General features: G+C 34.7%; 1 protein-coding gene across 2 annotated transcripts; it reads left to right on the forward strand.

Moving 5' to 3' along the window:
* Window positions 1-3,684: 3,684 nt before the first annotated feature.
* Window positions 3,685-11,553, forward strand: LOC132627074 (beta-1,3-galactosyltransferase 7). Of its 2 annotated transcripts, XM_060342159.1 has the most exons (11): window positions 3,685-4,100; window positions 4,193-4,292; window positions 5,049-5,107; window positions 5,222-5,421; window positions 5,523-5,586; window positions 9,320-9,392; window positions 9,481-9,601; window positions 9,693-9,780; window positions 9,879-10,004; window positions 10,271-10,380; window positions 11,026-11,553. In XM_060342159.1, the coding sequence occupies exons 1-11, from the start codon at window positions 4,009-4,011 to the stop codon at window positions 11,172-11,174; spliced, it is 1,182 nt and encodes a 393-aa protein (XP_060198142.1). In that variant the 5' UTR covers window positions 3,685-4,008; the 3' UTR covers window positions 11,175-11,553. The 2 variants fall into 2 exon arrangements, with proteins under 2 accessions (XP_060198142.1, XP_060198143.1); XM_060342160.1 differs by lacking the exon at window positions 3,685-4,100 and having other exon boundaries at window positions 5,212-5,421.
* The last annotated feature ends 3,329 nt before the right edge of the window (window positions 11,554-14,882 follow it).

Genomic DNA, 14,882 nt, shown 5'->3' on the forward strand with positions numbered 1-14,882 from the left:
CTACCCTAGTAGGGTTTCAACTCTACTAACCTAGCAAACTCAGGTTACAACTCTATTTCAAGCTAGAAGTTAACTCCCATAACCCCTCACCCTTACAATAACGTTTGTGCAACCCTCACACTTGACTACCCCTAGCCAAACAGACTAATACACCTAGACTAACTCTAGCCCAGTGTACCACTCAAAGTTCTTGTGAAGCTTCCAAAAGCAAACTCTGAGAATTCAACTAATACGTCCAGACTCACTCTAGCCTAGCGTACCACTCATGGGCACCCCTTGAGAATTCACCACAATAACTAACACTAGCCACCCATACACTAATACAACTAAGCTAACTCTAGCCTAGTCTACCACTCAAAGGCTCGAGGAAACACACTTCTAACAAGCAACTTTTGAGACTTCAAGACACCTACAATCAATTTCTTTTTTAAGGAAGAGTAAGTTTATAGTTTAAGAACAAAAGAACAAAGACCTAATAGTCTTAGAACTTAACACATCTTCAGTTGTAGAGAACAGGTCCTTGGATCTGCTAACACCTTGTTCTTGTATACCCTTTGGAGAGTGGAGACTTGTATTTGAGATCTACATTTTTGTGTAAGAGTGCTTCTTTATTTGAGCATGGTGTTGTATATGTAGAGGGAAGGGGGTGAGAAGGTGACAACCCATACTGGTCCTCTGCTGCATTGTTGTACTGCTACAGTGTCGGCAGCTTTACAGCTGTAGAGTTGACTTTTCAACGCTTTAAGGACCTGGTCTCTCATCTAGAGGAACTTGGTCCCTCATCTGTTCTTGAACGAGCTGCAACAACTCTGCTACTCTGCTGCTACTCTGCTGCTACACTGTTGCAATGTTAGTTTCTTCACAGTTGTACAGTTGACCAAGCAATAGCTGGGGACGTGATCTCATCTGGTCCTTCATATATGAACATATCTTGTTGGGAACCTGATCTCATCTGGTCCCTATGAAAACTTATATGGTCCTTCATATATGAACATATTCTGCAGCTTGTGTAGTGAAATTGATTGCATCTGTTTCTTCAAGGAGCATGCCAACATAGCAGCACACGAGATATCTGGTTCTTTAGGGTTTGTCAAATCATCAAAACATAAGGTATCATAACTCATCAGATCTGATTTTTATGCCCAGCCCTAAGTAAATTCGATCATTAGTTTTAATTCTCAGATCACCATTAAGGAGAGGTGGAGGTAGGCCGAAAATATATTGGTGATGTGATTAGACTAGATATGAGGCATGCATCTTTAACTTGCGGAGGACATGAACTTAGATAGAAGGACATAGAGGTCGCGGATTATGGTGGAAGATTAGTAGGTAATTGAACGTTGTCCGGCTTTCCTGTGGCATAGGCTTGGTGATAGTTTGGTACACTGTACCTGTTTCTATAAAGATTGAATGAAGAACAAAATTAAGGAAATTGTCTGAGTGAGTGCCTTCCTATTGATAATATGTAAATATATACAAGTTTGACTATGCTACAAGACAAATAATGGAATGTTCTAAGACCTGTACAACTATATGTATTTTGATAACAAACACTAACTAAATAATATTTTTTCCTATATCCTATTTACAAATATCTGATGATTATATTGTTTGGATTCGTGACTGCTGGTCTGTTCAGTTGGGCCCAGAACTTAAGCCCATAACCCGTCTCTGCCAAACAAGAAAACTTCTCCCTGGTTCACTCGAACTGAATCAATGAGAGTTAGGTTTTGTCTGAGCATCATTTTCATCATTGTCAACAACTTCTCCTTTTATACTAGTAGTAGCATTACTCTCGTAATTTCTTGTCCTTCAATTCATGTTATTATCTGTTATTTCTTGTATTTTGATTATCGCATTATTTAGATGCTGTTCTTTTTCATTTTTTTTGGAATGTTATGTAATTTTGTATTTTTTCTTTTTTATTGCTTTGATATGCGTTGCTTGATTTGAGTGTCTTGTGAAAACAAAATAACCTCTCTATCTTCACGAGATAAGGATAAGGTCTACGTACACTCTATCCTTCTCAGACCCCACCTTGCAGTATTACACTTGATACGGTGTTGTTGTTTTTTGGTTATCACCATTATTTTTTAATTTAGGAGTTCAGAAAAACATGTCAAATATTTATATATTCATTTTAGACAAGAGGAAATTAATTAATAAATTTAAAATTCATTTATCCAAAGTTTTATACTTTAACCCCTACAAATTTAAAAAATAATGTTATTGTGCAAGAACTAAGTAAGAGAAGAAGTAATAGGTGATTCACGTGTACAATTTTTTTTAAAAAGTACGGGAAAGGGTCAAACATGCCCTCAATGTAGTAGAAATGACTTAAAAATTCTCTCTTTCAGCTATTGGATCAAATTTATCTCTCTTTCCACCTATTTGGATAAAAAAAAAAGCCCTTCACGTTAAATTTAAGTTTAATATTGCCCCTCCTTTTAACAAAAACTAATGTCGAATATTCGAGTTTTTTAATTATATATGTTACTTTGTTTTTATTGATCCAAATGTAATTAGACCAAAATTCAACCCATTAACTCAATGCCATTTTTATAATGGTTTACTCTACTCAAATTGTTAGCAGTGACATCGTATTTTAATCCCATGGCAATGAAATCCAAATCTTATATTTGAAATGGAAACTAAAATATAGTTATCACCGGCCTTCAACCAAAGTTAGCTATCTCTTTTTCTTATTATGTACTTTTATAGGCTGAGACGTAATAATGCTTTTAAAGGTGCCCCGGTACTACGATGTAGTACATAAAACCCGTGAAGTTATGTAGCTGAGAGGTTGGGTATTTTAAAAATGTGTTTGGGTTGAATTTGGATTTAATTACATGTGGACCAGTAAATGTAATGTTACATATTTAATTAAAATATTCATATATTCTACATAAATTTTTATTAAGGGGAGGAGTAATTTAAACTTAAATTTAACGTTAAGGACATTTTTTATCCAAATAGGTGGAATGAGGGAAATTTGATTCAATCTATGGAAAAAAAATCATTTTGAAATTAATTCTGATAGTTAAGGACACTTTTTACCCTTTTTCGAAAAAAGTAACTACCCTTAGATAGGAGTGTAAAAATTGATTGGCCGCAAAATTAATAGTGTAAAACCGAACACTAAAAAAAGAAGAAGAAACAAAAGCAAAATTTGTTTCCAAATGTATACAAGTATGAACGTCAACAAAAATGGACTTTTCAGCAGATCGTGTATCGACGTTAACAGAGGTTGTCATTTATTTTTCAAGCATATCGTTGAAGTTAACAATTTCGGAATAAAATACATGATTATTTTATCCCGCATTTGATTATGAATATCAATTAGTCCTAGAATTAGTTTATCTCATCATTTATACTAAAACAAGTGAAATTAGCCTATGTTACTCAGACTCTTCATAAATATTGCCGCACCCGTATTGAATACTCCAAATATTTTGAAGAGTCTGAGCAACATAAAAATTAGCTATCCCAAATTGAAGGTAATATAATTAATTTTTTAAAACACCTAAAAATAGAAACAAAAGGAAATTGTTTCCAAATACATATCCGAATATGAACGTCAACAAAAAAATTGGACTTTTCAGCAGGTGGTATAATCAACGTTAACAAAGATTAGCCAATTTATTTCGTTGAAGTTAACGTTTAACACTTTGGAAAAACAAAGTACAACATACAAAGAGAAACTTTTGAGGGACCATTGGCTTTCCACTTTCCTACTATTCTCTCTTCTTGTGTGTGTGCGTGCGTGCCTAACATTCTTTGAAAAAGAAATCCCCCATTTCAAGACTTAACATTCTCAGAATCTCAACACAAATATTATTAAATTTATTTGATATTTCAAAGCTCCATCAACGCCTTCTTTCACGTCTCCACTCGTTTTCATATCTCTGTTTAATTTATAGGAAAAACCCATAATACCCCATTTCTTATATAGTGGAGTATGACCCTTTACCTTCCAAAGCTTCGATCTTGAATCTGTGTTTTGAAACAATGAAGAGTAGACATAGTGTTAAAGTATCTGTAAAATGGATACCCATTTTCTCAATTGCTTTCTTCTTCATTGGTATGCTATTTTCTAACAGGTGAGGTGAAGAAGATAAATACTGTAGCTTTAGATTCTTGGAATTTTGTAAAGTTGTGATTTTTATTTTTATGTTTTATGGATCTGTTCAAGATTGTGGTCTGCAAGTGAATCTGGGAGTCAGCTAATAGCTCAGCATAGAAGGGACCAAGAACTTCAAGTTGTTTCTGAGGATTGTAATGACAAAAAGAAGGTTTCTTTTCTCTTCATTTAAAATCTAACCTTTTTTCTCTTGCTTTTTGTATATTCAATTTGCTTGTGGATTTAGCTACTGTTAAGTTTAAATCTGGAATCTGTTGTGCTTTGTGAATTCTTGAGTTCCTGATTTTTTTGAAGTTGATTCTGGAGTTCTGCTTTATGCATATTCAATCTAATTGTGGATTTTAGCTTCTGTTAAGTTTAAATCTGTCTGTTTTTGAAAAAAAATTATGTTCTTGATTTTTTTTTGGATTTTTAAGCTGATTCTGGAGTTTACTATTTGTTGTCTGTTTTTGCAAAATGTTAAGTACTTGAGTTTTTGGATTTTGAAGCTGATTCTGGAGTTCAACATTTGTTGTCTGTTTTTGCAAAATTTTAAGTTTTGGATTTTGCAGCTAATTCTGGAGCTTATCTTTGTTGTCTCTTTTTGCATAATTTTTTAGGTTCTTGATTTTTTGGATTTTGAAGCTAATTCTGGAGTTTACCATTTGTGGTCTGTTTTTGCAAAATTTTAAGTTCTTGAAGCTTCTCTGGAGTTTAGCTTTGTTAGATTCGATTTGTCTGCTTGTCAATTTTCATGAGTTCTGGCTTTATGGGTATTGAAGCTTGTCGATGGAGGTTTAGCTTTGTTAGGTTCAATTTGTCTGCTTGTTATTTTTCATGAGTTCTTGCTTTCTAGGAGTCTAAGATTGTTTTGGCTTTTAACTTGTGTTCTCATCTGATGGATTTGTACAATTTGTTGGTATACTAGAAACAAGGACAAGATAAGGATGTAATGCAAGAGGTGTACAAAACCCATGAAGCAATTCAGTGAGTTCCCTACTAAGCATCACCACTTTTGTTGTTTTCTAAATTTAAGCCGTGTGGGAGTACTTTCTATTTTTGGTACTAATGGGTGTAAGCTGTTTTGGGAGGTCTGCTTAGATCATTGGACAAGTCAATTGCTATGCTTCAGATGGAGTTGGCAGCCACTAGGAGTACACAAGAGACAAAGGTGGTTGATCAGTCTTCCAATTCTTCGAATGGCCCTCCAAGGAAGAAAGTTTTTGTGGTAATTGGAATTAATACTGCTTTTAGCAGTAGGAAGAGGCGGGATTCGGTTAGAGAAACTTGGATGCCTCAAGGTAAACCTCCAAGTGCAGTTGTGTCCACATTTCCTACTTTCGAGTCTTTAATTATGAAAGAAACGTGCTTGATGGCTTGATTATACATATATATATATTAGGGGACAAGCTTCGCAGACTGGAGAAAGAGAAGGGAATTGTTGTCCGCTTCATGATTGGTCACAGGTATGATACTTCATTTCCTTGGTGACAAATGGGTTCTAAATCCCTATATTTTGGTATTAATATCGAGCTACTATGTCAGTAGTGCTAAATGAAGAAATCAGGAAAGAAGTTTATCTGTTTCCCTTTCAAGTCACCATTTAATATATAAAAAATCTGATTGTGGAGAGCTTATAGAATTAGATTATTACAGTTATACAGAAATTTGGAATGGGTCATACTTCTGACATGTTTTTGAGGTCAAATGCCTCCAGAGTGTTTGGCAAAAGGAAGAAGTCCAAAAGTGAAACCCTTTGACTTTATCCAGAGCAGGAGAAATTTTCTTCTAAAGGGCCAATATGTGCACTCTCATTGAGAAGTACTTACATAGAATATTAACTTCCCTGTTAATGATTAAATGCTGCTTTAGATTGTCAAATAAACATTGGTTGCCATTAAACACAAATAGTGTGCCGTAATAATGTTTCTACTTGTTCATTGATTGACAAAAAAAGAGTGTATCTTAATTGTGGATGTTCAAGAGTATATGATAGCTTGTTCAATCCAACTTAGCTTATAGAAGAAACAAGGTGTACAACAAAATGGTTTAGATGATTATTGCTGGTTGTTATTTGATGAATAAATAAAGCTCTAACCGTAAAGCTCTTTCTTTTCTACAAGAGTTTAATGGCATAATTACTATAATTTCTTTGATTGGAAATGCCATTTGGGTGAATTTTTAATACGTCATATATCGAGACCAGATAACCGATCAAAAACATATTGAGACCAGCTAGTAAGAAGTTTCTCACATCAGGTTACTTCTGGAGACATCAAACAGAGAATGGCAGTTTCGAGTTCCTGAAAACTCTATCTAGTATCTTTACCTTCAGTGCGAGTGACTTGAGTCACCTCAGTGTCAGTATGTTGGTGACTTGTGCATTGTGTTTAAATTGCAGTAATTCAATTTTGTTTTCCTCATTTTAAATTTTAATGTTAAAGTCCTCATTTTCACTATTTCTCCTTTTATTTTGTTCTTTGTTGAAATGTTAAGGTTATTGAAACCATAGGGATAGTGCAGTTCTGATGTGAAAATAGTCTTTTTTAGTTGGCTTCCACGGGACCCAAGTCTCTATAATGAAGTTCGAAAAAGTCCATTGATGAGTCCATGCAGCAGGAGTCCTACTTCCTAAAGATGCCAAAAAGAGAGGATACACTTATATAGATAAAAAGTGGATATTAAGTTAAGGACAAGGAATTGTATTCTCCACTCAAGTTCTCTACTACACTTGTAGCCTGTAGGAAAGAGACACCAAAACAGTGCTCCTAACATATACTTCCATCTTACTCAGTTAGCTAGAAGAAGACTAAGAAGCCCTTTCCGTGCATCATGATGCAGCAGAAGCAATCTCTACTCCTTTCCTTGCTTGCCTTGAAACTACTGTCTGTAGTTTCTTTCTTCTCTAATGAGGGAATATGGAATAACTTATCTCATGTGTAGTCTGGTGGAAGCGCCGCGAGATGTGTGAAATGATCTCGTAATCAATGAAAGCACAGTTATCAAAGGCAGAAAGTGAAAAAGCCGCTGAAATTTATTGGGGCTTCAAGCAAAAAGCGCTAATGAAGCTTGGACTTTAATGGAGAAAGGCGCAATTGAAGCGAAAGATAAAAAATATACATATAGTTCTTTTTTATGAGGAAAAATATACACATCGTTCTAGAATAATAAATTTGAACCTTTTATGTAAAAGGTAATTATAAATCGAAACAATAATCTGTAGACAATAAAAATTGAAATATATTGTTTAGTGTCTCTCAAGACAGAGCTCACGGGTGTTGAGGTGCATGCCTTGCTACCTAAATTGATGTTCTGCTTAAGCGAGGGAAGACATACCTATTTTGCACCGAACGTTACGGCTTAAGTGTGAATAAAGCGAACCTTTGACAGCACTGAATGGAAGTAAGTAAATACTTTCCATAACAAAGTTGAAAGAAAGTGAACCTATTCCTGAATTGTGGTCAGCTATCGCTCTTCTTTTGATAATTAAGTAATGCCTTAAAACCTTGTAATTCATCCTTGTAAAACATCCTATGCAAAAAAAAAATATATATATATATATGTTCTATGATCTGCACGTGTATCTCTCAACAAAAAAAGATTGATCTGCACACGTTGGTGGACCAGCGCTATTTACTCTTTTTGGGACCCTGCCAAATTCTCTCCGAAAGAATGTGTATGCTCCTTTCTGTCCAGCTTCTATGAAAGCACCTTTACCTATAGGCTGAAAATTGGATTTCAAGCTGTTTTCCGCGCAAAGGAGGCCATCTGGCTTGTGGCCTAGTCTACCAAATGCGCAGTAGTTGAATCCACTTACTCCTTCCTCTGCTGTTTCCAAGTTTACGTACCTAGGTTGAATTTACCTGTAAAAGGTTTAGAAAACTTGCTGTGGGGAAAATTGGCTAATACAAAATGGATATCAAGCTGTTTTTGGTACAAAGGTAGCCATCTAGTTTGAGCCATTAATCTACCAATTTACACACTAGCTGAATCCACTTCCTCCTGTGCTTTGTCAACTTGGGGGGGGGGGGGAGAAAGTGGCTTAGCAAGTTAAAAACACTTTTTGGTAGGGGAATAGGATACAAGTTAAATTCCTGAAATTGACTCTAGTAATGAACTCAGGTGGTTGATCTCCTGCTTTTATGACATTTATGAGGTTTAAAAGAGTTTAAGAAACTAGAAATTGATTTCTTTGTAAAAAATAAAATAAATAAACTAAAATTTTGATTTAGATGCATAATATGCAATTTTTGGTGTGAGAACAATTCAAAACCAAGAGGGTTGGTGGTTTGCAAGAGAGACTATCCTACGCTGCCACATGTTGGGCGTCTCTTGTGATGAGTGCATTGTGAGAAATAAGTGATTTTAGCTTGAAAAAGTACTTCTTCAAGTGATTTGGTAAATGTGTAAGAGTACTTTTAGTTTGCAGATACTTGAACAGCAAAACCCTTTTTTTTTTTTGATAAGGAACAGCAAACCACTTTCTGCTAAAACCTCAAATTTGGAGCTACTGAAACTTCTTTTGGGCTGACACTATCTTGACAGTTCAATAGTTAAACAACCAAGATCAATTTTGTAAAGTAGCTAGTAAAAGTCAACAACAACATACCCAGTGTAATCCCTCAGGTGGGGTCTGGGAAAGTAGATAGTAAAAGTGTTTCATAAAATCACCTTACCAAACCTTAAATGATGTGTCTGTAAAATCTTCAGTAGTACTAACTACTAAACACTACAGCAAACACTTCACCAAAAGCTACAACACCACTGAATAGGGCTGGAGAGGTTTGTAGCAAACATATTTTATGTTTACATGCTATTTATGTTTGAATGGATTTCTTTTCATTTTAATGTTAGCTAAAGTATTTGCTATGAGACATTACCCCTAACAAACCTATACTAGCTAGATTTAGGATTGAACAGGATCTAGGTGTTCCATTTGGTATATTTTGGCTTAGACCCGTGCAATGATCATTGTTATCTGTACGATGCTTATCCAATCCAACTAAATCATCCATCAGCTGTAGAATACTAGAATCTTTGTAAATTCTACATCTTTACGTTTTCTTTGCTCTCTCTTTGCCAGCCTGTCCAGATTATTATTGGAAATTTGTATGAGTCATCACTAGTTAATGTCATTGAACAAGGATCAAAATGAAATTAATGTTACTGAACTGACAAATGTCTGTGTTGGTTATCCAGTGCAACATCTAAGAGCATACTGGATCGCGCTATTGATTCTGAAGAAGCTCAACATAAAGACTTCCTCAGGCTGGTAGGATGCATTATAAGAACAATTTTGTTTCTTGTATCAAGTCTAGAGATCTTACAGATTTTGGGTCCGAATCTGAATGATGTTGTAGGAGCATGTTGAAGGATATCATGAGCTCTCTGCCAAAACTAAGATTTTCTTTTCTACTGCTGTTGCAAAATGGGATGCTGATTTCTACGTCAAGGTTGATGATGACGTCCACGTCAATTTGGGTATGCACTGGATATGTTTTCTATATATTTTTATAGTTCGACGGCTAATCCTCTTGGTTCAGCTTGTATTTAATGACTAACGATTCTACAGGCATGCTAGCTGCAACTCTAGCTCGTCATCGGTCCAAGCCCAGAATTTACATTGGGTGTATGAAATCTGGACCTGTTCTTGCTCAAAAGTAATTGTGAAGCCTTACTATCGCTTATGACTACTGCTGCTTTCAGCTTGCATTTTAGTTTCAACTGTAGTAACATTTTTTTTGCATTTGTTTTGTAGGAGTGTTAAGTACCATGAGCCAGAGTACTGGAAATTTGGAGAAGATGGAAACAAATACTTCCGACATGCAACCGGTCAGATCTATGCTATCTCCAAGGACTTGGCCACATACATATCAATCAATCAGTAAGTCATTGAAGTTCTTACGAATGGTAAAAAGACTTGATTTTCTTGAAATATCCGTGTATATTATCATGTATACTGGATTATCAATACTAAAATTTGGCCGTCTCCATAGTACTAGATACTCCTATATTTGATCGAAGTTTCAGTATCATATAGTGGACACGAAAACATGCTCGGGATTGAAGCATAGTTGGTGTTTTATCGCTATCATATATTGTTAAATGCTCTAGTAATTATTAGGGATTTAAACACAACTTTTAATTCAGGCCTATATTGCACAAGTATGCGAATGAAGACGTGTCACTAGGGTCTTGGTTTATCGGTCTTGAAGTTGAGCACATTGATGAACGCACTATGTGCTGTGGAACTCCTCCAGGTATTTTCTCTTTAGTAATGTATGGATCGGCTGCATTCAGATTTTTTTTTGGGTGCATTTTTGACAATCTAGTATTTTAGTGCATACAGATTTTCTTTTTAGTCGGTTAGTTGAAACCGTCAGTTCTCAGTAAGATTTTCCTAATTGAGAGACATGCCTGATAATGATCTTTCTTATCAGTATCCGTGCCTATAATCTTCAAGTCATGTAGGAGTAATGTTTTTAATAAAATATAATTCTAAGTTTTGTTGTGGGTAAAGAGGCGTTCTAGTTGAGGGCGTAATACAAAATAGAAAAAGAGGCAAATCAAACTGCTTAGCTCAAGCCTCAAGGTCTAAGCATTATATAAAGGGATAATTACCTTTTTGGACCGTCCAGAAAAATGATAGCTGGCAAATGTATATGTTCTGTATATTAAGTATAAATATACATCTAATACATATTGTATGCTTCTAATATACATAATCAATGTATTTGTTTTGTATATTTTGACTAGTGCCTGTAATTTATTTCGTCGAAGGGCCAAAAATGAAAAGAGCCCTTATACAAATTGCTTTTTATGTCAAAATTATATTTTTGTTAGGAGTTTCTTTCACTCAATTCCTTCTATTCAATTCACTACTAAACGACTATGGTACTCCCCAGATTGTGACTGGAAAGCTGAGGCAGGTAATGTATGTGTTGCCTCCTTTGACTGGAGCTGCAGTGGAATTTGTAAATCAGTAGAGAAGCTAAAATATGTCCACGAAAAGTGCGGGGAAGGGGAAGAAGCTCTTTGGAATGCTCTCTTCTGACTTTGCTTGAGAAATAGAGGGTTAATGATTCTTGCTGAGACATAGCTGTCGGACGATATCCATCTCGCTGGCTGTTTTTGATTGCCAAAATTTTCCACCGAAAACGTTTAGTCCAGCAGTTTGTATAATATGAAACTGTTAGATTGAAAAGAGCATGTTTGTTGTAGAATATATCCTTTTTGCTAATTCCTTTCAGCATACGAGAGGACCTTTAGATGTGTACTCACATTCTTTATGGTGGAGCTATTGTAATTCTGGTGGTGGGGAGGTTCAGCTGTTGTTATCTTATTTGGTGCTTATTCTAGTTTGTGAGTACATTTTTAGTTGCGATGAAGTTTTGAGGAAAGAAAAGAAATTTATGACACAGTAGTTCTTGCTCTCTGAGTCTGCTCATCCCCCATCTTCAAACCCTTTGATTTTCCTTTTATCATGAGGACGTGTAAGTCAATAGGTTGCTTTATAAAGTTTGGCTTTATTTATTAACAATGCGGAAAAGACTCATAAATACCCTTAATTTACGGAAAAAGGCTCATAAATATCCTAATTTATGGAAAAAGGCTCATAAATACCGTCTTTCCACATTTGGATCTAAAAAATTTGGAGCTGTCAAAACGGGTTAGACTAGCCCATGTGGGCTTTGGAATTTGACGGGCCAGGCTGGCTAACCATTTTGATCGGCCTTAAAATAGCAAGCACAACCCATCACTATGTGGGTCAGGCCGGGCCAGCCCACCTTTTTAATTTCTTTTCATAATTCTTCAATTTAAAAAGGCTAACATAAATATTTACAAGACAATATTACATGGTGTTACTACTTGCTAACGAAATCGCAAATCTATAAATAAAATGACTCTAATAATATGCGTATTAAGTTTGACTTTAAGTAAAGATTTGACTGTATGGCTTCGGCATGAAATTTCTACCATTCTATGCATATTTTGGGTACAACTAAACAAGAAAATGATCTTATAAGATCAAACCTTCTGCGAAACTGAATAACTTTTAAAATTAACTTAACATTTACTAACTGACATCTCTCGAACTAAATAGAGATATTAATAGCAAACTAAACAGTTAATAGTAGCAATACAACCAGCTAAATTGTAATATTAACCTAGCTTTGTTCCAACAGATAACACAAAAGAAAATAACAATATTCCATCCATTTAAAGTAAAAATAAACTTCGAGGGCAATTATGATGTATCCAACACCAACACATCATCTTCATCAAGCACATCTGAATCCGCTTGTAACCAGGTTGTCTTAACATCTTCACTTTCTTTTTATTTTTTAATTAAATTATTTTATTAGGCCCACGGGCCGGCCCAACACACGTTCACTCAAGCCCACGGGCCAACAGGCTTACTTGGGACGGGCTAAAAAGCCTCGTCCTTAAATGAGCTCCAAAAATCAAGCCCAACCCACGAACCCTATCAAATCACGGGTTGGGTTGGGTCGGCCCACGGGCCTTAGCCCATATTGACGGCTCTACTAAAAATATCTTTAAGGTTTGTTTTTGGCCCATAAATATCCTTCCAAACTAACAGATAAACTTAGAGCCTGTTTGGATGGGCTTATGCCTATAAGCTATTTGCAGCTTATAAGCTAAAAAAAAATAAGTTGGGGTAGTCTAACTTATTTTTTTGGCTTATAAGCTGTTTTCAGCTTATAAGCTGCTTTAGATAAGCTAAGTCAAATGGGCTCAATTATTTTTTTGAGATTATTTTAAGCACAAAATGACTTTAAGCTAGCCAGCCAAACAATCAAAAAAGCTGAAAACAGCTTATAAGTAACTTATAAGCAACTTATAAGCCAATCCAAACGGGCTCTTAGTCTAACTTTTCTTTTAAAAAGCCACGTGCCATTAAATGTGGGGAAGTCGGGGAAAGGAAAAGGTGATTGTGAGAATCGAACTCACACCTATTGTGTAAAAGATTTCCATTAGTATCACTAGACTATGCATGAGCCTTGGAGTTAGAAGTAGTGGAATGCACTAGACTATTGGCCTTGGTGGTAAAGTAGTGGGACACATTGATGGTGTGTTCAATTTTTTTTTTTAAATTTTGTTTAAATTGATTATCAAATCAATCTATTTATTAGAATTAAAACTTAGAAAGCATATTTTAAGAATATTTTTAGGAGCTTTTGAGGAAAATAAAAAAAGAACCTGAAAATGTGAGGTAATATACAATAACATACTCGTTGATAAAAATCTTTTACAAATTCTAGCCATCCTACTTCACAAGCGGAAAACTAGAGTCGTGCTTCAGGAAACCTGATATGAATCTTAGAATATAACCTTTAAAAAAGTTTGACATAAATTTACAAAACTTTAATCTAGAGTTGTAGAAGAAATTGATTTACCAAATAAATAAAATTTAGGCAGAATGCCTAATTACTCCCTTAATTTGGCACGGTATATTCCGTGCACTAACTTTTCTTAGTCCTAATTACCCTCTATATTTGACTATTTGATAACCTCGACCACCTTGACGCTCACTCGATGGAGGTGATCACGCGCTCTGGGATTTCTTATCTACGTCTCAAATTTAAAAATAAAATATATTTTTCACTTTATTAAAATATTTTAATGTGCAACCACCACACTCGTATTCAAAGACCTTTTTTTTTTCAGAACTAAATCCAAACGTACAGAGTGTTTTTTTTTTTTTTTTTAAATAATCTAAATCTAGTTCTTCGAAACTAAACTAAAAATCATATCCCAATGCCACCACAGATTTTGCCTAAGCTCTCCTTGGAAACTCGACAAGTTCAAATTATACTAACTTTCCATGCATAAATTTCTTCATGCATCTAATGTGAGAAAAGATTTATCTACTTTCATCTACAACCCCTTTAATTGCCAATAGTACATACAACTATCCAATACGTGTACATATTATATACTCCCTCCGTTCAAAACAAGTGTTCACTTAGTTTTTAACACACCTCTTAAAAAACTCTAACTCGTAGAAAATAATAGGTGTTTTGACTAAATTACCCTTAATTAATAAAATTCTTGATTATTTATTGCCTTGAGTTATAAGGGCAAATCTAGAAAAATAAAATTAATTCAATCTTAATTGTGTAAGTGGAACTTATTTTATTTTAAATCAAAATAAAAAGGCTAAATAGACACTTATTTTAAACCGAAGGGAGTAGTTATCTTACTGGGAATCCACGATCCAAACATCCTAAACGAAGAGAAACAAAGAATAAAATAGTTCAATAAATACTCACAATAATTTCTTTCAGAGCTACCTATTTTCTTTCAAAATAACTTTTTTTGTAGATTTCTTTTACAGTTTCTTTCTAAGCCATCAACGGTGTAAAAGATTATTTACAATTAGATCACTTAAAATTAATTGCGATTAAATGTTTGCACTAGAAACATGTGCTTAATTGTACCTAGGAAAGAAGATGAATAAATCGTTGAGATCTATCAAGTACACTGGTCACTGGATGTGTAATTGTTAAAATTTAAATTCCCTTTAGCTAAAAGTCGTTAAGTATCGATTAACTAGAGAATTTGACCCGCGCGGTTATTTCGTGGAAAAATACCAATGGATTTATGCTATAATATTTTTAGTTAGATTATATTTGAGAGATAAGAAAGAAGAACCATGAGAATTGTTAATATCAGCTATAAAAATCACATCTATTAATATCGTACTAATAATAATTCAGGCAAGTAGATTACTCGGAGT

This window comes from Lycium barbarum, chromosome 2 (genome assembly GCF_019175385.1).
Source record: "Lycium barbarum isolate Lr01 chromosome 2, ASM1917538v2, whole genome shotgun sequence".
In the NCBI taxonomy this organism is placed as follows: domain Eukaryota; kingdom Viridiplantae; phylum Streptophyta; class Magnoliopsida; order Solanales; family Solanaceae; genus Lycium; species Lycium barbarum.

What these genes read in the sequence shown, in the direction of transcription:
- LOC132627074 (XM_060342159.1), top strand. Translation starts at nt 4,009, where the DNA reads ATGAAGAGTAGACATAGTGTTAAAGTATCTGTAAAATGGATACCCATT. An exon ending in AAAACCCATGAAGCAATTCA is followed by an intron (nt 5,108 to 5,221) that starts GTGAGTTCCCTA and finishes AGGTCTGCTTAG; the next exon opens with ATCATTGGACAAGTCAATTG. An exon ending in GGACCTGTTCTTGCTCAAAA is followed by an intron (nt 9,781 to 9,878) that starts GTAATTGTGAAG and finishes TTTGTTTTGTAG; the next exon opens with GAGTGTTAAGTACCATGAGC.